The 24,818-nt window shown below is 45.0% G+C and overlaps 1 protein-coding gene across 1 annotated transcript in view; it reads left to right on the forward strand.

Moving 5' to 3' along the window:
- Positions 1-4,140: 4,140 nt before the first annotated feature.
- Positions 4,141-24,818, forward strand: part of RNF216 (ring finger protein 216) — a 63,556-nt gene continuing 42,878 nt past the window's right edge. The window contains exons 1-12 of the mRNA XM_059826308.1: positions 4,141-4,207; positions 5,393-5,526; positions 6,608-7,465; positions 9,224-9,300; positions 13,256-13,358; positions 14,267-14,431; positions 15,450-15,564; positions 15,768-15,907; positions 16,859-16,909; positions 17,930-18,067; positions 19,088-19,236; positions 19,696-19,774. Coding sequence (XP_059682291.1) covers positions 4,141-4,207; positions 5,393-5,526; positions 6,608-7,465; positions 9,224-9,300; positions 13,256-13,358; positions 14,267-14,431; positions 15,450-15,564; positions 15,768-15,907; positions 16,859-16,909; positions 17,930-18,067; positions 19,088-19,236; positions 19,696-19,774 — 2,076 coding nt within the window. The remainder of the gene's footprint in view (positions 4,208-5,392; positions 5,527-6,607; positions 7,466-9,223; positions 9,301-13,255; positions 13,359-14,266; positions 14,432-15,449; positions 15,565-15,767; positions 15,908-16,858; positions 16,910-17,929; positions 18,068-19,087; positions 19,237-19,695; positions 19,775-24,818) is intronic.

Here is a 24,818-nt window from a genome sequence, read left to right on the forward strand (position 1 = left end):
GTTCTTCTCCTCTTGTTGCTGTAGGAAAAACCTTAACGGGGAGAATTTTCTTGCCTGTGCAGTGAAACAACTTGGATGTGCAGAGTCACGAATATGTGGAGTAATGTGGAAAATGGAGGGGAGATTTGGTGGAACTGCATCTTCAGCGTGGCAATCTTCACTGTGCTGTCAGTGGGTGGCGTTGAAGTGGTGATGAGAGTTTTGTGTCACCTGGATACTGTATAGGGATTCAGGTCCCAAATACACTTTGGGGTGCTGTAGTGCAGGTGGGAGTTTTAAAGAAAAACAACAAGAACAAAAGCTTGCAAAGTGTGTATCTGCCTGCTGCCAGGTCTTTTTCTTTTAAAATGGTTCTAGTATCCTGTCCTTGACTGTACTGCAAAAAAGCTGATTGTTGTGTTAGAGCTTGGTTTTAGGAAGCCTTATTCTTTACCTATAAATAGGCACTGAAATCACTGAGGTAGTGTGGGATAGCTTCTTTCCATTTGTCTTGCTTGCTTTTTTTATTATGTTGTTTATGTAGGGCAAGACCCTAGGGTGGCTTTGATCTTGTTACTTCATGTTCTTGGCGGCCTAGTGCTATGAACATGAATAAACTTCTTATTCATGCCACTAGATGGAACTGGCCTGTGCTTATAGGTATTTGTTTAAACTTGAGCTCTGTATTGAGTATTGACAAAATGAATTGGTAACTCTCAGTGGAAGCTTGGCTTTTACCCTTAAAGCAGTGCTTTATTAAGCTGCTTTGGTTTTCATGCGGTCTGTTTTGAGATAGAAAAGTGGTACATTGCCAGTTCTTTCCAGGCTTGGGTTTTGGGTTTTTTTTGTTGCCTTGACTGTGTATTACAGTTAATGCTATTTATTATATTGCTACTTTTAAACCACCATGGGTCTTTCGGTCATGTGTGCGCATCTCTCTTGTACAAGGGGCTAGTCAGTCTATTATCCCAAATTTCATTTCAGATTATTGCCTGTGCCTCTTTCTTGATGCTCAAGGTTAAAGTATGCAAGTTCCTCTTTATGGGAACCAGAGTTGCCTATGGAGAATACGGTCTTAATGTTAGTCTTGTGGCTTATCCCTTGTTCTTGGATGTGAACAGCTGTGGTTTAGCCAGCATTGGACAAAGCACCATTTGCACTATTTGGGAGAAGATTTTTTTGGTGACTGTGCTGAGCATTTGCGGTGTCGACCCACCCACATGTACACGCATACCGAACTCTGCTAACGCATTGCATCTCCCTGTAGGGGAGAAATATCCAAGCCGCTTAGCTTTGCTCAGAGCAAATCTGAGCAGACACCTGTCTAGCCTCTGTCTGCACCGCTTGATGCTGCGAGGGCTGATCTGTGGCTTTCACAAACGTCCTTGTTCCTCCCCAGCCAGTCTTGGAGCCATCCTTCACAGTTTTTTGCCTGCCAAGAGGTTCCTTTGTTGAGCGTGAGCCTGTGTGAAGGCAGTTGAGACAAGGTGGTCGCTAGCTATGCAGGGTCTGTTGGTTGTTGCAAGGAACGCTTTGTAGGACCAACCTGCTGGGAAGCGGAAGTGGTTGGCATGGGTACATGAGCTGAAGAGGTCTGGGTGCCACTCCTGGCTTTCCTGCTAGCCCGCTTGGTGGCCTGGGCCACAGTGGTCCTTTCCACACTTCCGTTTCTCCATCTTTTATATGGCGAGAAGTGTATTGATCTTGTTTTCTAAAGTACTGAAAGGGCTAAGGATGGAAAAGTGCAGTGCAGGACTAGGTGGTAGCTATTTATGAGTACCAGGGAAAATGCAACTGTAGTAATGTGGATGTGACCTTTTGAAAAGGACGGGGTTTTCACCAAGTGTGCTTACAGTGACCCAGCTACTGAGCTGCCGCTCCAGCACCTGTCTGCAATGATGAGAACAGCGCTTTCATGCCATTCCGGTAAATAAAGTCAGATTTATTTCTCTTTTCTTACAAGGCAGAAGCTGAAGAACCTAGTGGAAACACTCCCAAAAATCTTGCTTTTGAAGCATTTTCAAAGCATCAATATGCCCATGATACTCCTGGAGCTCCTTGCTGGAAATAGGGTGTGCTACTGAGGTTTCAGGGCTCAGTTATAGGGGGAGTTGCACGTTTGTATTAACGCTGGTTAGAAGAGGCCTCTGCAGTTCCCGAGCCCAATGTCCCACTCAAACTTGGACCATGACCAGCACTGGGACCAGGTGAGCGTGGCTGTTTGTAGCCAAGCCTTTAGGGCGGAGGTTCCCTCCAGAGAAGGCTCCTTCAGGCACTGAGCCGTGCTGCTGACACCCTTCGCATGTGTTAAGCAAGCGTCCTGCCCTGCAAACGGGAAAACGCTGCCGCCTTGCTCGTTTATCCCACTGCCTATGGTGCGAGGCTTTGGACCGTGTCTGTGCGGGCTGTTCTGCAGGAGGAGGGTTCTCTTCTGCCCAAAGCCCGCCAAGTCTAGACGCTGCTGTGTAGCATGCACTTTCTGTGAAGTGTGGCTTGGGGTTTGGCTTTTTTAAGTGCTAAATTATACTTTATCCTGTATTAAAATATTTTGAAGATGGTAATGACTAGTTCCTTGGGGCGGGGTATAGATACGAGTCCATAGTATGCATCTGAACTGACTTCTTCATTTTGCTCTCCTAGCTGCAAATCCTGTTCCCTGCAGAGGAATTTAAGTAGAATTATTGAGGAGGAATTTATACTGCTCTTGTGTACTAGCAAACAGGATTTTATAGCAGACCCACCATTTTCTTCCAACTTATGCATCAGTAAATATTTAATAATACAGATTCCTCCGTGCTCTAAGAATGGGATGAATACTTCCCAATAAAAAGACCTCCTTTCTCGTTCCAGTGATCAAATTGTGGTTGGAGTTCCTGTACGTATTCAGCTGTTCTGCGATAGCGGGAATTGAAAGCTATAAGCTGACAGAGCATAAAATGGAAACCTACTGTTCAGGTTGCAGTGATTCCTCTGATCTCCTAATCCCATTCGGGAGCCTCCAGCCGGCTCATTGTGCCTCTTGGAGAACAGGTGGGGGTAGCAAATTTTAGTCCCAAAAGCTCAGTCCTGTGAAGGACCCTGATCCCTGTCGTGCTCTCTTTTCAGTTTGAGAGCAGGTGGCATATCCTGGAATTTGTACCAAACCCTCATTGAGGAGGGGATGTGTCATAAATCAGGGAGGTCTCTTCTTTAAAATAGCAGATGATGGCAAGAAAGTGTGCTCTGTAAATGTGACTTATTCCCGTGCCGGTGCAAAACATGCACTTAGGTACTACCCTGCCAGGGATGCAGCTTCCTTCTGACACGTCGACAGCACAGACGTTGTGGAAGTAAGCTCAGAGCATCTCTGGTCCCTCTGAAGTTGTGCCTCAGCTTGGCAGTGCACTGGGGAATTCAGGGTTTGCTGCCGGTGTCTCTGTTTCAGCAGTGTGGCTCACTCCATGGTTCAGCCCCTCAACAGCTAGGCTGTCAGGTCTGACCCATAACATTGTCCACCTCGGTGCTAGCGTTTCTGCAGCGCTTGTGCATGGTATGACTTCATGGCATTAAGTGTGGTAGGGGATGGTTGTGAGGACGTCAAGTGGTACATTTGAGATGCAGGCTTACGTTTGAGATGCAGGCTTACGTGGTGTTGCGCTGTGGCAGCTCAGGCAAATGGCTTTTGCTCCGCTCACCAGTAGATGGTGGCAGAAACACCACTACGTGAGTCAATGCATCAGGTTTTTGACTTCTTGGGAACAGGAGAAGATCCGCATATGGGGAGGGTTTGAGTCCCAGCTGGACAGAATTGCATCTTCCCCCCCCCCCCCCATTTCTGTGATTGCATAGCTGTAAGGATCTTCGTGTCTTCTCCAGAGAGGCTTCTAGGGCCTGGTTGGACTCTTCAGTCGGCTGTCTTAACTGTCGGAACAGAAAACAACAGAAACATGTCTGCGTTTAGGTGCTGAGAAAGTGGTAGAGAAAAATATCCTCATGGAGAGGCTGTGCTGGGAGAGCCGGGAGAACCCCCAGAATGATCTAGTGGCTTAGTCTTGGGAAAGCCCGATTAGGGTGCTGCTGAGCTTGCCTTACTCTCTCCTGGTTTTATTTTGCCTTCTAGTTCCTCATGTGAGCCTGACTGCCATGCCTGGGCATTGACGCTTTCGGGTACAGCTGTTTAAAATGGCGGAGAGAGGTGGAAATGAAGAAGTAATTAACTTGAACAGCTTCCGTAGTCACAGAGGGAAAGGTGAGTACCGATTTGTGCATATTTCCGAAACTCTTTGTAAAGCTTTGCTTCCAAGCAGCAGGGTTCATAGATACTAAACTTGCAAGAGTGCTGTTAATGGGAACCTGCTAGCGGTCTGTTTTGCCATGTCATACGCTGCTCTGTTACGCTTACTTCACAGCCACCTACGGAAAATTCTCTCATTTTATGCTGACATGCAAAATATTTGGCTCTTGTCTTTCTCATGTTGTACTGCCTTAAGGCAGATTGCTAACTCCTTGGGAACACCATGTAGAGGTATTTCAGCAGATCTGAAGGGCTCGTGGTGTTCCACCCTTCTGAGGACCTCGTAGGAGAGAAGCGGGCTCTGCATTCATATCCTCATAGGGCTCTACGCATTGGCACTCGCTCCTCCAAGAGTGGAATTCAAAACGATGCTTTCTGTGTATGCCTGAAAGGTGATAAATAAATACTTATGCTAAAGCATAAGCCAAAATGTTGTGTCAAATTGTAGGGAAAGCATGGTTGTATGCTGTCTTTGCAGTACAGAAACCCTCTGTTTCTGGCTGGAGTGTCTCTCCTGACTTCCAGTAGCTGTGCTCAGTAGCATCTGTATGCCACTCTTGACAGGCCTTGAGGGACAAGGTTGTCATCTAATAGCAGGATATCTTCTGCATCCACAGTCAGGGCCCCTATCTCTGTCTTGCATAAGGTACTCCTGCAAAGTCACAGTCTTTCAGAAAAGGCTGAATTGCACAGGGAACCTTATCTCTCCTCTAGAATGCACTGCACATTAATAAAAGAAAATGTATTGTCCCTGAGATACTGAACGTTCGGAACTTCTCTGCAAAAATTAGGAAGTACTGGATATGTGGCTTCTTCAGAATAATTTTTGCAGCAGCTTGACTTGTGCTGAAGTTTGGGATAGAAGAATCTCTTCTTAAGTGCCAATGAGTGACTGTTTCATGCATGTGCCATTGTGGTCTCTTGAGCTATAGTTTGTGCATGTGTTTTGCTCAGAGGGCCGAGGGAAGTTGGAGTGGCTGTAACAGTAACTTGCAGAGGAACCAGTGACCTTTGAGCGCTTCTTCCCTGTTGCTGCAATGCAAATGTGAAGATTGCTTTTTCAGATGTTTCGGTGCTTGCACCCTGTAATTTCAATTATTTACTTTTAGCAAATAGCTAACTTTACTTACTTTACTACAGACTGGATAAACCACAGGGACGAAGGTCTTATCACGATATCAGATTCCTCGGATGAAGAATTACCTTTGTTGCTGGAAACGCCAGCAGAGCAGCAGCGTGAGGAAGATGACGATGATGTAGTCATCTTGGCAGAAGTAATTTTTCATTCTTGTACTTGCCCTGCTTTATTCATGGCTGTTACAGCCAACTCTTGTGCAAATATCTGATGCGTTCCTTTGAGAGTCCTGTCCGGTTACAGTAATTTACTTAGGATGTCTGAAATGCATGTTGAAATGATGGCATTTTGCTGGCTTTAAGTGTTTAATCATATTTTGGGCGCAGGAGGGGAGAACTAGATTGTTAAACTGCATTGTATTTAAATTTATACTTAATGAAGGCTGTAGCTTCCATAAAGTTATCTATCTTAATCTAGAAAGGTGGAGTGCTTTGTAAGAGGACTTGATGTTCCTTGGAAGGTGGGTTTTCAAAACGTGCCTTGTTTGACCTTGTATGCTTTATATTCCTCTATGCTGTTTAGATTCTTGTTGGGCTGTTGTAGGCACTTATATTTCTGTTGTTTTACAAAGCCAGCCCACGTGATAAATCCCTCTCCACTGACACAGGCAGTCACACAGAGGAGGGCCAAAGGTTTTAGCTTATCCTGATTGTTTTAAGTGTCTAATTTCATATCTAAGCTACATTCCACTTTTCTGTTAAAGTAACCAGAGGCATTGAGAAAATGGATTGCAAAGCTGACCTTTCTGTTTCTTAGTTGAAAACAGTAGCAGAGAATATTCAGACTCTGTTGGCATACAGCAGTCTGTCTGCCAGAGGCAAGAACAAGGTCAGAGATTAGTGTTTCGAGCTTTGGTTCCTGCCTGTTTAAATACATTGGTGAGAATGCAAAATATGCCCTCAGCTAGTTCCTCTTTCCCAGACTATTTTACTGGGAGGGAAGTGGGGACTGAGGTGAGCTCAGGAAGTTATTCCAGTCTGAAAGTCCTGTGCATCCCCAGTTCTGCCAAATGTTCTCTTAGCACCTGGGGACAGACTGAGGATGGAGTTCAGTGAAACAAAGATAGGCGAGTTGCAGTTTTATGCTGCCTTAAGCACCTTGCTAAGCAGACTTTTCATGTTTCCCATCAGAAATTTGGTTAGATGCAAAAGATCATCTGGAGCAAGGATACTGACAGGCAGACAAGAACTCCTACTTACTCTTGTCTGTCTTCTTTTTAGACCCCAAAGCATCAGCAGCTTCTGCGTCCCAATGTCATCAGACCTGCTGCTCAATGGCAGGGTGCAAACACTGTGGGAGAAGGAGGATCTAAAAGTGCTGTTGAACCCTTGAGGAGCATATATCTGCAAGATGAGAATTCAGCTCAGCTGTGCCAGGGAGACTGGTATAATCACATGGTGGAGAGCAGCGCTGGACCAAGCAGGGATGAGAATATGAACTTTGCCTTGCAGCAGCCTGGACCATCTGACCTTAATGGCCCCAGGTTTGAACTTACAAGTAAGCAGGAGCCTGGCCCAAGTTTGCTTCCAGCAATAAAGACAAGTCCCCAGCCTGTTATTAACAGAGAAATCATTAGTCTGGAGAATGCAGACCTTCCACCACAACAGGAAGAAAAGGTGGAAGCCCAGGGATGGCAAGGAGAGGACTTGGAGCCGGAGCAGAACCTCAGAGAAACAGCTGCTGCAACTACCACAGACCAGGAGATCCACGAGAACAGCCAGCTGGATCACCCATACTTCCAGCCCTTGGAAGGCGAGCCACATGCTGTAGTAAATGGCTGTGCTCCTCAGCAAGGGCAGCCTGAAGCAGACCCAGGATCTTTGAGGGCATATGGAGAGGAGGCTCCTGGGCCAGCCTTCCCCCGACCTGAACCACAGCAGGATGGGATTCCAGGTCCCGCTTCGCCCCAGCCAGCGCATCCACCAGAAGAAACGGGTCAGCAGGCAGTGATAGATAACGAACAGCCAGGTCCAGCATTCCCCGCACAGGGCTCTCATGAACTTGGCTCTAGTAATGTCCCAGAACAAGGAGCTGCTGGGCAGGACCAAGACCTCACTGCGCTGCTCATCAGAGAGACGGTAAGTATTCCCAGGGCTTGTTTGCCTTCAGTGTGCATCTTAGTTTCAGACAGGTTTTTCAAGGTGTGTAGTGTTTCATGTGCTTAAAGCACAGCCCTATTGACTTCAGCTGCAAATCCTCTTCATTTTGGCTGAGACTCAGCTATGCAGCAGGTGACGAGCGTGCAATGAGCTGTCTTGGAGAACTTCAGTTTGAAAGACTAACCCCAGCACTATGGCAGAAGTGGTGAGAGGATGTGAATTTTGAGGGCAGTGTTTGCTTTGAGGTGGACTATTGGCCAGGGAGATTTAACAGAACTGATTGCAGGGTCTCAAGGGCCCAGTAAGGCAAAATAGTATGGATCTGTTCCCTTAAAGGCTACTGCCCTCTCAGTTCCGTTCATTTGGTTTTGTCTGATTCCTAACCCAACTCTGTAGAGCTGGTTTAGGGATGAATGTAGAGCTAAACCAGCAAAGCTGAGACACTGAACACTGGTAGAGGGATAGAGTGGTGGAGTAGAGAAGGCTTGGAGACACATGGCTGAGAGCCATGGCTGCTTTCAGCTGGCTTTCCTAGAGTACTTTGGTCTGTGGTCGTGTGAAGGCCACCATAGTGGTCAGGGGTTGCCCTTGCAGTGTGGATTTCCAAGCAGTAGCACTGAGGAATTACTGGATAAGCAGTGCGAAGGCATGTGGAGTTAACATACACAAGCTCCTTTCTGACTCTGTACAAGAACTGAACCACCAAGAAGGGTACTCCTTAACCTTTGGTATGTTCAGCAGCTTGGGCAACATGGTGTATGTTTAAAAAACAAAACAAATGTGGTGATGGTTCATGTGTGTAATGTTTTTCCCTCCAGTGCACACTCCTCCCCTTGATTGCTAGGGAGAACGGGTCTCTCTTGATGCTTTGTGGAATACTTTTTTGAAAACAGGTGTATTTTACTGTATCTGTATCTTACAGCACCACCCCATCCCCTCCAGGTCTTCCCTCCACACTGATTCTGTTTGGGAAAACTGGAGTTGAGGAAAAGATTCTTTAAGTAACACTACAGCAAAATTCAGTTCTTTCCAAGTGAGACCTTGCTGATCAGTGACTTGCTTTGAGATGGGCAAGTAGATACTCTTGCATTGTCAGCGTTGCTTGACAACCCTGACCAGTCAGGTCTTGCAAAGCAAAATATTGTATGGTGCAATCGATGGCAATACCTGTACAGAAACCCAATGAGAGAGACCAGTGAAGAGTGCTCTTTGCTACGTGGCTAATGCTGGAGAGCTTTCACAGAAATGCCAGTAGAGGTTTGTTGTCCTGATCTCATTCCTAGAGTGTCTGGGTGCTTTGGGTGGGTATAGGTATTGTTGGGTGTTTTTCCTTTTGCTTTGGAATGTTGTATTTCAGCACACAACCTGGAACTCCTTAATCTTCTGTCTGAAGGTAAATATTAGCTTTTCTTGTGTTTTAGATCATACCTACGTGCCTCTCTTCTTTCCATCTAGCCTTAATCACTTGTTAGGCCAGCTGCTCATGGCCATTCACATCACTGCCCATACTCTTCTTGTGAGAAAGAGCTGTTAGCAATCATCCTGTGGAGCAAAAGGGAGCCAGCAGCTTGCAGTATCCAGGCTGGATGGTTATAAATGGTCTCTTGAAATCTATTTTGGCCCTCATCTCAGGAGCATGCTAGATAATTACCTTTAAATCTGTCTTTGGTGTTGTTGTTAGGTTGTGCTACACAGCTCCTCTAACACCTACGTAACCTTTAGCTTTTCCTACTGTAGGAGGCAAGATTCCCAGATGTGAAGAAGGAATATATTGAAGAGCTAATCAGCATCAAGAACTGCTATGACTTAAATGTGTAAGTATAGAGCTGAGAGCCAGGGTATATCATACAACAGTCTGGCTGCAGTCACAATTCCATTTCCCCACCTGCTAATGATACTGGTCTAGAGTATATCCAGGCTGGGAGTCAGCACTGTGTTGATAGTGCCAAAGAGCAGAGACTTTTTTCTTTTCCCTCTAATTGAGCTTATCTTAAATCCTCTCTAATTCCGATGTTGTGCTGTAGCTTCTCTGCTTTTAAGATAATTTGTTTATTTAAAGATATTACATATAATTTCCTCTTAACTATTGCTAGGGTTCTTTAAAAGGGTGAGTGTCAGGATTAAGGTGTTGAGATGATTTCTATAAAACATAGTATGAAGGTGGGTTGGTGAGTTTTGAGTTGGAGAAAATAGTTTCCTACCTATTCATTTCCCTGGCTTTTGGCTTTTTCCAGAGAAAGCTGACACTGTTTTGGACTCCCTTATTTAGTGTCATGATGTTGGCTTTTATCCCCTTCACTTGATCAAGTAGCAGTGCTACTGTTTGAGTTCTCTCATGTGACTTTTTGCAGATAGAGTGAACGCATCTAAGGGCTGGTAGGATTGATTCTAGGTATCTGTTGAGAGACTGATTTTGGTCAAACTGAGCAGAAACTTGAGCCAAGAAGGGAATTAAAAGGACTGGAAAATCAGCATGAGGACTGTTGCTTTCCCAGTTGTGTTAGCAGCTCAAGAATACCTTAGTGTTCATCATGTTTGATATCTCTGGGAGTCATGTTAGAATCAGAAGTTTAAAAAAAGTCATTAACCTTCTTGATAAGTTGCATCATCTCCCTACTCTTTTGGGTAAAGCTTGCACAGCTGAAGAGCGAAGGATTGCGTGTATTGGTACCAGCAACACAGAGGGGAGAGTGGTTTGAAGTAAATCGCTTGTGACTTGTGTCTGATGCTAGGTGACCCCTCTCTCTTTCTGTCTCTCTGCAGCTGTCACTGCTATCTCAAACATGATGAAACTAGTTATTATGTGATACAAGAATGAAGAATAGGTGTTGGTTGCCAGAGTATTCACTCTATCTTGTATGAATGCGATGCGCTTTCCAGTTAACTAGGGCACTAATTAAGCAGTCTTCAAGTGCGTGAGGCTTAGAATTAGTTATTGGACCATAAGTAAGTTAACTGGCAAAGGACTAAGGATGATCCCATCCATTTGGTCCAGATTTCCTATTCTGCTGCCTTTGCCTGTGTTGTGAAGTCACGTCTCTAAAGTAGGGCTTCTTGGTTAGAAGGTCATCATCAGGCTGTAACTTCTTTCTTTTGAAAGCGCTTTCCCTGCAGCGCTGGTGTGATCAGCATGAGAGAAGCTTTCAGGTGCCCACACCGCGCGCTTGGTGCATCTCAGCGTGGATGGTTGTGTTGATAGTGTAGGAGACCGGTAGGGCCATTCCTCAGGGCAGTCGGGCCATGAAGTTAGGCATCTGGCTGCAGGACCCTCTCACAGATTGTGTGGAAAAAACTCGTTATTGTGTCCTGCGGGGATTTAGCAAAGCCTGATAGAATTAAATCCCAGTATTGGCTTCTATCAGTCTTAATGTGTTCCTTCCCTTTTTGCTCCTGAAATCTCTTCTCTCCTATTGTGTGCCACAGACCCAGCGAGATGAAAAGGTGCTTACAGGCTTCCCTGTAGGCCATCTACAGTGTCTGCTCAGCGGTGCGTTACCCACTTACTGGATGATAAAGATTTCTTCTCCATATTTTTATTCCTTTAACCAAACTATCTTTTGAGTTGTCACTGCATCTTTTGTATGAGAACAAATGGGTCAAAACAGTGGTCAGCCTCGCTGGCAGGGTCTCCTTGATCTCCATGGTATGTCAAACTGAATCAGGCTTGAAATATAATAAATAAGGGTGGCTGGGTTTGGGCAGGGATGAGGCTTTTAACTGGCTCTGTGTCCTGTGGTGCAGATATTTAATGAACAGTGCTGCAAGTGTGCGTGCATTGCGCGCCGGGACCCACTTAACTAATTGTCAGACATTGAAGGTTAACATCTCTGAAAATCCCGAGCGTTGAAATGGCAACATGCAGAATAGTTCAGATGTATTCTGAGTGTGCCCCAGCTGAAACCCTTGCGTTTGAGCTGCAGTGATTTGAGCTCCTTGAAGTTTCTGTTTTGTTGGATTAAAACAGTTATCTTTTACAAAAGGGATAGGGGGGAGGGCTGGAAGCTATTAAATGCTCAGTGCCAAGATATTTTGGTTTTTTCCAGAATGATGGTCTTAAAACTTCCAACTGATGTGAAAGATAAGATGTGGGAGCTCCTCTTAGCAGGGTATCATCTATTCAGCTTTTGTCTGCAGAAGCATTCACACTCAGTCAAAAGCTTCTGGCTCAATATGTCAATACCTGATTAAACAAAAAGAAATGCCTCTGCTTTGAATGTGAAAGCAGGGCTAAAGTAATCATGCCTTGATAGTGGGTTAATGCTTCAAGCCAGTTCAGATTTCTTAATTAGGGACTGATTTCTGACATCAGGAATGTAAATTAGCTGCAATTATATCTTTGCTGCAACCTAGCACCTTCTCATTCAAAGTTTTACAAATGTTAATTGCTTGTCCTAGCTCCTTTGAGAAGGATATTATTCTACAGCTGGGGAAACTGAGGAACAGCTTATATTTACTTGACCCAGCTAGCACAGCTGGTTAGTGATGGTTCAGAATAAGCTGTGAAAGTGAATCAGACAGATAGCCTACAGCAACCTTCCCTTTCAGAAGGGCTTCTGAAGTATTTGTGGATCTCCGGCAATGGGGTATTCTGAAACTACTTGCTAGGGTCTTTTCTAAGCTGAAATACTCAGTTAAACTAGATTTACCTGAGAAAGTTATGATTGCTTGTATGCTGCATTTACAGGCTAGTATGCAATTTTTTTCAGCAATTTTTAGTGATTATTTTCTAAATGCTGTTCTCACTAGACCAGTTTCTAGTAAGAGTTGGGCAATGCTGGTGTGATTTCAAGCTTTATTATTACAATGAAGCCTCTGTTCAGAGTACATATTGTATGTAAACACAGTTTAAAAATGTTTCTGTCTGTCTCAGTTCTAATGTGAAAGTAGATAGAGACTGGAGGCTTTACTTCAAATTTGAATCTGTAATCTTCAGCCAAGGAAGACATCAACCTTTCACGGCTTTTGTAGGGGTTTGTATGCTTTTTCCACGGATGCATTTGTATTACAGAATCACTAAGGTTGGAAAACACCTGTAAGATCATCAAGTCCAACCATCACCCCAACCCCCCCATGCCCACTAACCCATGTCCTGCAGTGCCACGTCCACACGTTCCCTGAACACCTCCAGGGATGGTGACTCCACCACCTCCCTGGGCAGCCTGTTCCAATGCTTGACCACTCTCTCAGTAAAGACATTTTTCCTAATATGCAGTCTAAACCTGCCCTGGTGCAATTTGAGGCCATTTCCTATCTTGTCCTATCTTGCCGCTGTAGATGGCAGTGAGGGTTTGATTAATGCTGTGACTGTTCGTTCTTGTATAGTCTTCACAGTGTTAATTCCAGAGCAGCAGAAAGTTAGTACGCCTTCACTCTTAGTCGTGCAGGATTTGACATGTGCTCAAAGGAGGTAACACTTTACATGGTTTTACCCATGGGTGTGAGTGGGGAAGTCAGCCTGGCAGTTCACTGCTGGCATGGAGAGATGTGGGTTGGTTAGTAGCTCACCCATACAAGCTTCTCTTATGTAAATGTAATTGTTGAAAGACAAATCTATTTGCTTTTCCTTCTGCAGTCATACAGACGATCATTCTTTACTTAATTCTCAGTCATTTACTTGCAGTCTGCTCTAGTCTAGGACCTCCCTTTGTTCTTACAGGGCAGGCTATAACTTGCCTGCCTAGCCTCATAATTATAGGATACTAAAAATTGGGCAAGCGAGGAACGAACCTCAGCTCCCAAACCCTGAAGTAACTATATTTATCTTTTCAGACTTTGTAACTTTCTTCTGGAAAATCCAGATTACCCAAAGAAGGAAGGCAGAGTGGTTTTAAATCCCAGCAGCAGCCTGCTTGCCAGCCAAGATGAGACAAAGGCAAGTGAGAGTATCCTCATCTACAGCATGCCTCCAATCCAGTCTGTTTGACCCAAGCGGATCTTGGAATGTCTGGTTCTATTAGTGCATATTTGTAGAGTGCCTTGTTGAGCCATACTTTCACAGGAGGCCTTTGGGTACGTTTAAGATGGTGTTAAATAGCAACAGTTAGTTGCTTGCAAGGTGACTTTTAAGACTTTCTGGTTTTGCTGTTTTGTAGCTGCACCACATCTGCTCGTTTGCCTTCAGCAAAACCCTCTGCCCTGCCTGCCTGTCAGCCACTCTGTCTGAAGTGTTCATTTTGATAATTGAAATAAGAATTCCTTGGTCATTCTGTCACATGAAGTAGACTTGGCCCTCAGGTCTCTCTTGTGTGGCCTTTAGGCATTGCCTTCTTTCAGGCTCCTAACTGCAAAACTCCCTACAGCTGCTTCTTTTTTTTTTAATTCCATTTGACAAAAAATTCTCTGAGCCACTTTGAGTATGTTGAAATAGCTGTGTGTGGCCTGAGAGGGAGAAATGTTAAATACCTCTTTCTACTCTTGGAAGCATCTCTCAACCTCGAGCCAATAAAGTTGTACGCCCTTTATAGTAACCTAATGTATCCTCTCCTCGCTGTCTCGTGCGGCCACACACAATGCCTTTAAACTACGTAGCGTGGGTCCTGCTAGGAGCAGAGCTGCAGCGTGGTGCAGCTCAGGGCAGGTTACCAGCATAAGTGCGTACATCAGTGGGCTTCACACCCATGCTGCGCTCGAAGCTGATGCTCAGAGCTGGGTGCCATCTAACCTGGGTTTTGGGTGGTCTTGCAGAAGCTCCCGATCACTGAAAGAGTGGTTTGGGGTGTTCTTGTGTGTATTTATAGTATTTATAGCAGCCTTTTAATATCTTTCGCGTTTTCTCCTTAGGTGCCTAAAGTGGACTACTTCGACTTTTCCAAACTTGCCCCACTTGATCAGCGGTGCTTTATTCAGGCAGCTGACCTCCTTATGGCAGACTTCAAAATGCTGAGCAGCCAAGACATTAAGTGGGCACTACATGAACTCAAGGGACACTATGCAATCACGCGAAAGGTTCTCCAGTTCAAGTCTGTTTTGTTTCCTAGGGTTATCTCCTGTGTCTGTGGAGAGCAGTGCGATGTCTTTTGCCTTGCTATACCATCTGCTAGTGTGTGGTTATAGTTTGGGGTTTTTTTTTATACTCGTCCTTTCCTTTTAAGAAGTATTAATCCATTTAGTACAGACTTAAAATACTTATTGTCCAGACAGAATGCTGCAGGAAGTTTTTACTTTTTCTCTAATAGGAGAATTGGGGAAACGCTTGCTAGTTGATGGTAGATGATGCATTAAACTGAGAAGTCTTCCTGTACATTGCTGCTGAAGTGCAGTATAATTGCCAATAAAGCCTAGGCATTTAGCTAAATCTTAAACATTTAATTGCTGCTATTAGTTAACTGACTGCATGTAACTGTAAAGAAGCTCAAGTCTCACTGTCCTGTTTCTTCGTATTATGACTTGTGGAGCGAGTCCTGTATTCCTCATAAGAGTTTCACTGTAATGGAGCTGTGAAGAAACTTCTTTTAAATATCAACAATCAATGTAAACGTGGCTTCAAGCTTTTGATTTGGATCTACTCCTCTGATATGCTCCTCTTGCTTGAGCTTCTTTCTCTGCTGTTCCAGGACTTAACTAAATCAAAAACTCCTTGTCTCTTCACTTGCTTGATTGAGCACTGAGTATTTGAGCTTCTCTTTTTTTCTTTTTTTTTTTAATAAAAGCCCAAACCCAACAACAAAAAAAAGCCAAACCACCTCTGCTGCATCAGAGTGGACACCAGCTGTATTAGATATAATAGCTGAGGTGTCGAGAAGGATCATTCAACTATTTTGCTTTTATGGAATGATTGCGTTATGAGTACATAAAGCAACACGGTGAGCAAAGGAAAGACGTACTTGCCTCTATATGGGGTGTTTGGCTCTCTGGTTTTGGATCAGTCTTATGCACATTGTTTGTACTGTGCTTCGATTTGAAGTACGTGCTTCTGCTTTCTTCCAGGAACAGACAGGATTTAAATCTGTATGTTGTTTTCTAGGCCTTTTCAGATGCTATCAAAAAATGGCAGGAGCTGTCTCCCGAAACCAGTGGGAAACGAAAAAGGAGGAAAGAAATGAATCAATATTCATATATAGACTTCAAATTTGAGCAAGGTAATTTACCTTACAAGCAAGCAGCTGTGTTTCTGTCACTGTCTGGTATCTATTTTGGAGATGTTCTTCACCGGTATCTCTGCTTGGTACAGTGCTGTTTGAGATGCTGAAGTTATGTAGCTGGTGGTGTGTGAAGGAAGAAAGATTTAAGCTTTGTTCTGGCTGCTCCATCCCATTTCATTGTGCCTTTAACTCTGCTTTAGGGGATGTGAAAATTGAGAAGCGCATGTTCTTCCTGGAGAATAAGAGACGGCACTGGAGGTCCTATGACAAGCTCTCTCTTCTCCCACCGGTGCTACTGGAGCAGGAATTCTACGAGCAGAAAGTTAAAGAGATGGCAGAAGTGAGTGGTAGGAGCTGCTTTGATCTTGTGGTTCAAACGACTTCAACTAGTGTAGAGGTCTTGGCCCTGAATATGGAAATCTGCCTCTTAGAGAAATTCAAACATTGAACAAAATATTGAATAACTGACTACCTTTACCCCTTTACGAGCTGTTAACATGTGTCACTCTTCCCAAGGAACTCATTTTTGAACTCAAAAGGCCAAGCACAGAGTTTCATATTTACTTAAATATGTAGCTGCTACTTTTGCAAGCACCGTTCTGGACCTTTTTTGCTACAAAGTAGTGAAAGCTCTACTAATTAATTCTTCCCTCTAATTGTTAGCAGGCTTCTCTGCTGCTTTAGGGCTTGTAATTGCAGCTCAGTGGTGGTGGGGAATAATGACCAGGCTCAAGGCAGTCTGTCCACTCACTCTGCCTTCCACAAGTTGGCGGTCCTGTGTCTCCAGAACATCTTGTCCTGTGCTGAGGACCATGTGTTTCGAAGCAGAACCCTGCAACAGCCGCTGGTGTGTTGTCTTCCCCTCGTAGTCTGAGGAAAGACTGAATTCATAGCTCTGCACCTACAGTCCTTTCTAAAGTAGCTTCTTAAAGACCCTCGTCTCTTAGGCAGATGGATAGTGTCTCCTTTTAAACACAAAGCTAATGTTCCTTGGGGTTTTCTCTGGAGGGGCCCACTGGGTAAGATAACTTCTGCCCATGGAAACCTGAACCAGCAGCCCTCCATAATACAGAATTTGTTTCTTTGTTCTTGCTGCCTTTGCTTCTCCCCATCTGTTTTAGCTGAATCATAAATAGCTTAATGGATTGGAAGGATGGGCTGAGTGATGTTGTAAGCAGACAGTGAGCCTTTTATGGTGGTTTGTAAGTCCTGAGATAATGTAAAAGGGTGTAGAGGCTGGAAAATTGCTTTATCTATTCTGTAAATACAGATGCACATGTCTCTCTTGCAGCATGCAGACTTTCTCCTTGCTCTGCAGATGAATGAGGAGCAGTATCAGAAGGTCAGTATCTATAATGTGGTCCCCTGAGTTCAGCTTATGCATAGACACTGTTTTGCACTTACTACTTCAGACTCTTTTGGCTTCTGGAATGGAGCTTGTCTGAAGCTGTATTTGCACTGTGCTGCTTTTGCTGAGCTGGCAAAACCTGCACAGTGTGTGTTGGCTGGCTTTTAGAAAAGATAGACAAGAGCTGAGTCCAGCAAGACAGTATTGATGCATATAATGATCTGTAGTAACTCTGTCAGCTGCTGCTTGCATCTCTATTGGCGGGAACAAACATTGCAATAGAATAGTACCAGATATGCTCTTGCTACCACCATTATGGCTGTTTAAAACAGATTTGCTGTTGTTGGAGCTCTGCCAGAGGAAAGGCCTTCCTCATTTGCAGGAAGGACTCTTTAAAAACCTGAAAATCGGGTCTTTCCCTTTAAACAAAGAGACAAAAGTTAGAGATCAGTTCAGCAGTGGTGGATTACCTTTTCATTCTCAATGCCCACTTCTCTCAAACTTTGGAGAAGAATTTGGACCTTTGTAGAAGGGGGCATACTTACTTTGTAACAGTGGCAAGCTTTTCCACTCCTGCAGTGAAGAGGCTGAGACAAGGTCTCTCCAGGCAGATGGGTAAATGTTCCTTTAGAGGGCAACAGATCTCAGCTTGGCTTTCCCCATATGAATGGTGTGTACTCTCCGCTGCTTCCCTGTGATTGCAGCTTCCCAAACTCCAGATGCTTCTCTGCCTGTGAGCTAAGAATTATTAAACACCATGCGTTCTGTAGCTTTTTGGAACGTGTCAGACAGGACATGTAGATATTAAGTTACTTAAAACTGAGTTTCTGGTTATGCTTAATGAGTTTTGACCACCGAATAGGATATCTAATGGAATGGTGTAGATCTGTTGCTCTTTTTTAGAATTAATGCTGGCATCGTTTACGGCTTGCAGTTGTATGTGTCTGTATGTTGCTATAGCTGTTGATGTTTTGACGATGCTGATGCTGCTAATACCTCTGTTTATGGCTGCAGGATGGTCAGATGATAGAGTGCCGCTGCTGTTATGGGGAGTTTGCGTTTGAAGAGCTAACTCAGTGTGCAGATGGTCACTTGTTCTGCAAGGAGTGCCTAATTAAATATGCTCAGGAGGCAGTCTTTGGCTCTGGGAAGGTAAGACTTTCCCAACTGGGAAATTTCCCAAGGGGAAAATGGGTAAATTGCTATTGGGAGATAACATTGCGGTTTCCATAGTGTTGTTGCTTAAATCAGATGTAACTGCAACTGAAATATTTGAAAGGAATTGTGTCCTGAAATCCAAATCCAACAAGTCAGTCTCACCATCAAGTGAAGCCAACAACTTCATAATGGGATCTTTGCTGAATAGGATTTCAGTTTTGCTAACTTCCATCTTTTGTGCTCTATGCTTAGCAACTTGGATTATTAGGAAAACTTTTTACAGCATTCATAGTAACAGAAATAACTTGTACTCGTCTAGTTTTTATCTTCTGCTTAATAAACCAATGATATCTGCACAGAGAACACACTTTTATCTCTGACTTGGCCAGTCTCCTCCTAGCTAAGAGTGTTTGTCCTTCATAATATCACTGTGATTCCAGCTTAATTTGGGGGTTGGTTCCTCTATGATACTACTAACCTTCTTAGTCTCCAATTTAGCTAGTGATTATCCTGATACTTAGCTGAGCTATAAATGAGTCATTAACCTGCTCTGAGGTGTGCATGCTCCTTTGTCTTGAGATATGATGATCAAATTGTGGGATGCTTTTGTACTCTGGGATTTATATTTCTTGTAAACATATAAACTGGCAGCTGTGTTTTATATGACCGTATTGACAAGAATGCAACATGCTGTTTGTGAGCAGAGTGCTAGTTCTCAGCAGAGACCGTACAGTAATAACGGGCTGCTATGTGGTCACAGTGGACTTGGAGTAAGTAAACTGTGATCCCAGCTATCAACAGCATTTTCATGCTCAGTGTTTCTTTGAGGCCTGATCTGTTTAACTAGTCTTGTTCTTTCCGTAGCAAAGCTGTTCTCTGGCAGTCATCTGCTGACTTAAGCTCTATTTTCTCTAAGTAAGGCTCTGCACTGGTTTATTTGGAAATGTTCTGGGTACTGAGTCTTGCTTTTTGCTAGTATCATACTGAGCTTGAGGTCTCTCCTTCCCACCGTAGTCAGAGCTCAGCTGCATGGAAGGCAGTTGCACGTGTTCATTCCCCACCAGAGAGCTGGAGAAGGTGCTTCCTGAGAACATCCTCTGTAAATACTATGAGCGGAAAGCTGAGGAGGAGGTAGCTGCTGCTTGTGCAGATGAGCTTGTCAGGTAAGTGTCCAGCAGAGGATGCAGACTGCACTTAGTGTTGCAGAAAATTGTTCCCTGAGACCCTAAATGTGTGCTGACTATGAGATAGGTAGCTTTCAAGATGCTGTATTATAAATTCAGGCTTCTGCCTTCCCAGGTCTGTTTTTATTCAGGTTCGTCTGCCTTTGACTAGGAGCAGATTAAAATTCAATAGACTTGTCTCCCCCAAGACTTGCTTGCCAGCTCTGTGCTGATCCTCTAAATTACATGGTCAAAAGTAGTGCTGAGCATATAATATTTTGATTGCGAACAGGGAAGTGATCGAAGAAATATGAGCAAAAAGGTAGTAGTCAGCACATCCTGGCGGCAAGCGTTTGGTTGGCAGCCTTATTAACTACCACCTAGCTGTTTGGCTAAATCCGCTTTCAGCAAAGATACGTTTGGCACTCTGCATTAATGGCATCTTCTTTTGGGCTGCAGGTGTCCGTTTTGTAACTTCCCAGCTCTACTGGACAACGATGTGAAGCGGTTCAGCTGCCCTAATCCCCGCTGCAGAAAGGTAATTGGGGGATACTTGCCATTTGGTCTCTTCTGGAGTGTTGGGCAGGAGAGCTGGGAGGACAACTCACACTTCCGAGTAGCAGGTGAATGAATATCTAATGTGGCTGCATGGGGCAGCAGTCGAAGTATTTGCTGGATCCTGCTGATGTTCTATAAAATTGTGTGGCTGGACAGATGAATTTCAGGGCACTATTGATAAAGACAACAGTATTCCTTTCTTTCCTTGGAAGATGTTGGCTAAAAAAAAAGCTTCTAGATGCCTTAGGTTGCTGTCTTGCACGTACAGAAATGTTTTAGGTGAACAGGGAGCCAGCTGGGTGTTTAAAAGGCATAAAACCAAATTGTAATCCTTTATCCAATGAAACTTCTGGAGAAGGAGCTGAAACAACCTTACGTGACGTCCTTAAGAGAACTAGCATCTGCATTTTTCTTTTATGCTGTCAACTGAATACAGATTCAGTTAGAAGTGACAAAAAACTTGTTTGAAGAGCTCACTGAAATGTGTCCATTCAAAGGGCAGAAGATCTTTGTGCTTCTCTCAAAGTTTGCTAATAGCCATAACGGGAGAATCGTCAGGCCCAATGGAGGGAAGGAATGGGGAAAACTTGCTGCTTCTGCACCATCTGTTCTGGGGAAAAATAGAAGCATAGAAATGTGTTTCCCAGTCTCCTGAATGTATGCAGAACCCCGCTTACATCTGGTGCCAGTGAGCTGAGGGCAGTACGGTATCAGCGTTTAGCACTGAAGCTACAAGGCGTCTTGCGTAACTTTAGCCACAACAATGAATTCTCGTGCGATATTCGGGGAACTGCCTGTCCCCCAGCAGAGATTTCTGCTAATCACTGAAATTCCTCTTGAGTGCATTAACCTTATGCTTGTAGCTGGCACAGCTTTGGGTTCTCATGTTGATGTGATGCCACCATTTGCCTGTATTGAGAAATAGGAAGAGAAATTCTGTTGTCTGGAAAAACTGAAGTTGCCAGCAGTGAACTTTGCATTCTGCAGTGAAAATTGAACTTCCTGGCGGGGAAAAGCTGCTTATGAAAGATGCACAATGCCATTTTAGATCTCTGATCTCCAGATGCCTCTGTACTCGGCTCTGGTGAGGCCGCACCTCGAATATTGTGTTCAGTTTTGGGCCCCTCACTACAAGAAGGACATAGAGGTGCTGGAGCGTGTCCAGAGAAGGGCGACGAAGCTGGTGAGGGGTCTGGAGCACAAGTCTGATGAGGAGCGGCTGAGGGAGCTGGGGTTGTTCAGTCTGGAGAAGAGGGGGCTGAGGGGAGACCTCATCGCTCTCTACAACTGCCTGAAAGGGGGTTGTGGGGAGGGGGGTGTTGGTCTCTTCTCCCAAGTGACTAGTGACAGGACTAGAGGAAATGGCCTCAAGTTGCGCCAGGGGAGGTTCAGGCTGGATATTAGGAAAAAGTTCTTTACTGAGAGAGTAGTGAAACATTGGAATAGGCTGCCCAGGGAGGTGGTAGAGTCACCCTCCCTGGAGGTATTCAAGGAGCGTGTGGATGTGGCATTGTGGGATGTAGCTTGATGGACATGGTGCTGTGTGGTGTTGGGTGGGTTGTGGCTTGTTGTTGTGTGGCGTGGGTTTTGTGGTTTTTCTTTTTGTGGTTTTTTTTGTTTGTTTTTTTTTTTTCAGGTTGGACTCGATGATCTTACAGGTCTTTTCCAACCGTACTGATTCTGTGATTCTGTGATACGTTTTGCTAACATCCACCTCTAGCATTTGGGAAAGAAATGTGATTCTGATGGATCATCCAAGTGTCATGAGCAAAGAGGTTTGCTAGTCGCTAGGTGGCAACGTTGATTCACGTTTAAATAATTTTTTTTTTGCAAAAACTGAGTTGTTTTCAAAATGTACATATGTCAGCACCACAGAACAAAATTCAGGCTTGAAGAATGTGAATGCTTCAATGTGCAAAATGAATTGAAGTTGCTTTTTTTTCCTAAAATGTGTAATGCGGCACAGTAACCGTGGTAAGAGGGGTCAGTGCTGAAATGTTCCTTTCCTTCTGGTTTGCTGTTTCATTTCCTTCCTAGTGTACTGCCTATCCCCCCCTCCCTGGGGTTGCAGCATTCCAGTGGGCTGGATTTCTGGTTTCCTGGACAGCTTGTGTTGATTCATTAGCTGAAAATCTGCTGAGTAGCTTTGTGCTCTTAGAAGTCTTGAACGACTTTAGGATTTGAAGTCGAGGGTGAGGAGTTCGGATAGCAGGATGTGGTGTTGCCTCACAGCAGCGACTGCAGTGCTTCTTCATATTCCCGCTATCTTGTCTCTCTCCCGAATGAAGAATTTCAGTTAATGCTCTTGCTTGCAGGAAACTATTGCCCTCGGGGAGGAAAGGGCTAATCTAGGGAACTCTACAGAGGTTGGAGAGGATACATTGGCTTTGCTAGCAGTGCCTCTGGCAGACTCTGAGGTGGTGATGGCTGATCCTGGAAGGAGTCTCTCTCATTGGAAGGACTGCACTTGCACAGCTGAACCTAAAGCGAGGGGAAGTGTGGAAAGGGAAAGGTCAAAACGTGCCTGTCCTGAAACCTCAAGGCCCTTCAAGGGCGGGGAGAGGAGGACCAGATGGTGGTCCTGTTATACTTCTGTGCTCTATCACCTGGTTCCTTTGTCCTGCTTTGAGAGTTCATGTTGATACTCTCAGGCTTTCCTTTAAATCTTGCAGAGAGGTTGATTCATATTTGGACCAGCTACGGACGTATTGTAAAGTAAGCGATGGGAACCAGCTGGAAGCCTTCATTTTGGCTGTATATATGTATGTTGGGCTCAATAATAAGTGCTCTAGGCATACCCTGATCACTGCTTATGCATTTCACCTGTAGTTCCAGTCATTTGCACCTTGCAGGGACCAACATGTGGCTAATTGTAACCTCAGCCACGGGCAGAGCTGCCGGTCACCCTCTGTGACTGAACGGCTGCATGGAGAGCATGCAGATGAACCTGCACCATCTGCCAGGGCCTCTGTGGCTCCAGCTGTGTGGCGTGGAGTTTGGCTCCTAGTTAGGTGGCCAGGGCTTGAATCTTGATATCACAACCTGCAAGGTGGAGGAAAAGCTTAATTAGCCAAGGAAAAACATTGCCCAAGCCACTCTGTGGATGTGTTCTGTGTGTGCAGTCTGAGCTGGTGCTGGGGGAGAGGCAGCTTTTGCTCAGACCTGATTGAGTTTTGAGGTTTTGCTCTATAACGGGTCACTGACCATGCATGGAGCCAGGTTTCCCGGTGGCAGGAGGGTTTGCCAGCCTGCTCGGTCAACCTCCATCTTATTCTGGGCAGGGATCCCTGTGTGGAAGCGTCACGTCACTTGAATTTCTCATCTCTAATGATGCGTGTTTCTCCTCCCGGTGCTCTGACAGAGCAAACCAAAGCTGGCAATTCTGGTAAAGCTAGGAAAGGCACATGTTGCTTGTTGACTTGTGCAGCACCAGGAAGTGTGCGTGCACTTTTGCACGTTGGAGGAAGTACTGTTTCCCACCAGAAAAGGAAGTCCATCCTTTCTGCTCTGCCTCCCTCCTCCCAAGACCCCATATTGTTGCTGAAGACAGGGCTTTTAGACAAGGCTTTTGTTCCCGGGCTGGTTGCCGCTATCCCTGGCGCTGTGTTGCGGGTGGAGGAGATCGTCTCCCCTCTTTGCAGTCTCAGCACAAAGCACTGCAGGGCTTTCAGCCAGCGAAAAGATGGGGAGGTGAAAGCTGCCGTTGCCATGGAAATAATGCATGCACGGAGCAGCGCTGTCCCTTGGTGCCGGAGAGCTTGAAACCCTCAACGCTCATTTCATAGCCAAGCCACATTGCAGGGACTTGCATTTCCAAGACTTTTCCTTAAAACTCCTTTGCATAGCTTAACATTTTTGTTACTTTATTGTACCGAGTTGTTGTCTGCCTCAGTGCTGGCTGGACACGAAGAGGTGATGGCGTATGGTTGCATGGTGCTAAATTGCATTGCCCTCGGACTGGGCAGCTGTCCCTCTTGGTCAGGGCTCCTTAGTGCACCCCGTTAATGAGGCTGTGTTTGGGGAGCGGGTTTGCCTGCTGGGTGTCTGAACTTTCACGCTGAAAAAATGAGCATTGATGTGCCTGTGTCAGATGGATAAAATCTCTGCTCTTTTGCCTTTTTGTCTTTGGGTTAGACTCTCTGGCCACAGCAGTCCTTGTGTGTACTTTTAATTTGCTGGACTAAGACGTGGTGTTTTAGGGGACTTCTTTTTTTAAGCTGCTAGAATGTCTCAGGTTTGAAATCAAGGTGCTGGCTAGGAACAGATGCACCCAGCTGCTTTTAACCTTCATTTTCTGTTGGAAGCAAGACAGGTTTAAGCTTGTACAGAGTTCTGCCTAGCAAGCTGTGTTGGAACATGGCTTCTCTTAGCAGGGTGCTAACGCTGCATCCGCAACCTACGTTAATAAGCATAAGTCGCATTGTACGGTTTGCAGCAACTTTGACGTGAGTGGCCTTGCTGAAATAAATTGTTGCATGATCAACAAAACTTAAAAGTTCCCGAAGGAGCTACGGGGCATACTGCAATGCCTGGGATCTCTGTACCTGGTGCGGTAACGGGGCACGCAGCTGCTTGTGATTCAGAGGTAGGTAATGAGGCAGCCCCAGCCACCTATGATCCAGTTACAAGTGTTTTATAGGGTGCAAGGGGAAATGTTCGTGTAATCAAGTACCCAGCAGCAGGGGATGTGTTCAGGATGACATAGCCTTCCAGGGATGTCATCCAACACATACCACAGGGCCCATTACTTCTGTGCTAGAGGCTGGCCCGGAGCTGCCTTGCCCGACTGCAGATGCGCTGTGGTTTTAGGCTTAAACTGTATCAAGATTTGTCACTGGCAGGGTGCGTGTGCAACATGGGGAAAAAAAAAAAAAATTGTTCTGGTTGGAGAAATTGAGCTTGTCCAAAATGCCTCAGAGTAGGATGTGCATATGGAGAATTACTTAATTCTCCTTGTTTTGCAACATGTTTTCCCAGCTGTTGAAGTCTGCAGTCTCATTCACTGTTCAGCCGTTCTTATTGCT

The sequence above is a fragment of the Gavia stellata genome, chromosome 18 (assembly GCF_030936135.1).
Source record: "Gavia stellata isolate bGavSte3 chromosome 18, bGavSte3.hap2, whole genome shotgun sequence".
NCBI classification, from domain to species: Eukaryota; Metazoa; Chordata; class Aves; order Gaviiformes; family Gaviidae; genus Gavia; species Gavia stellata.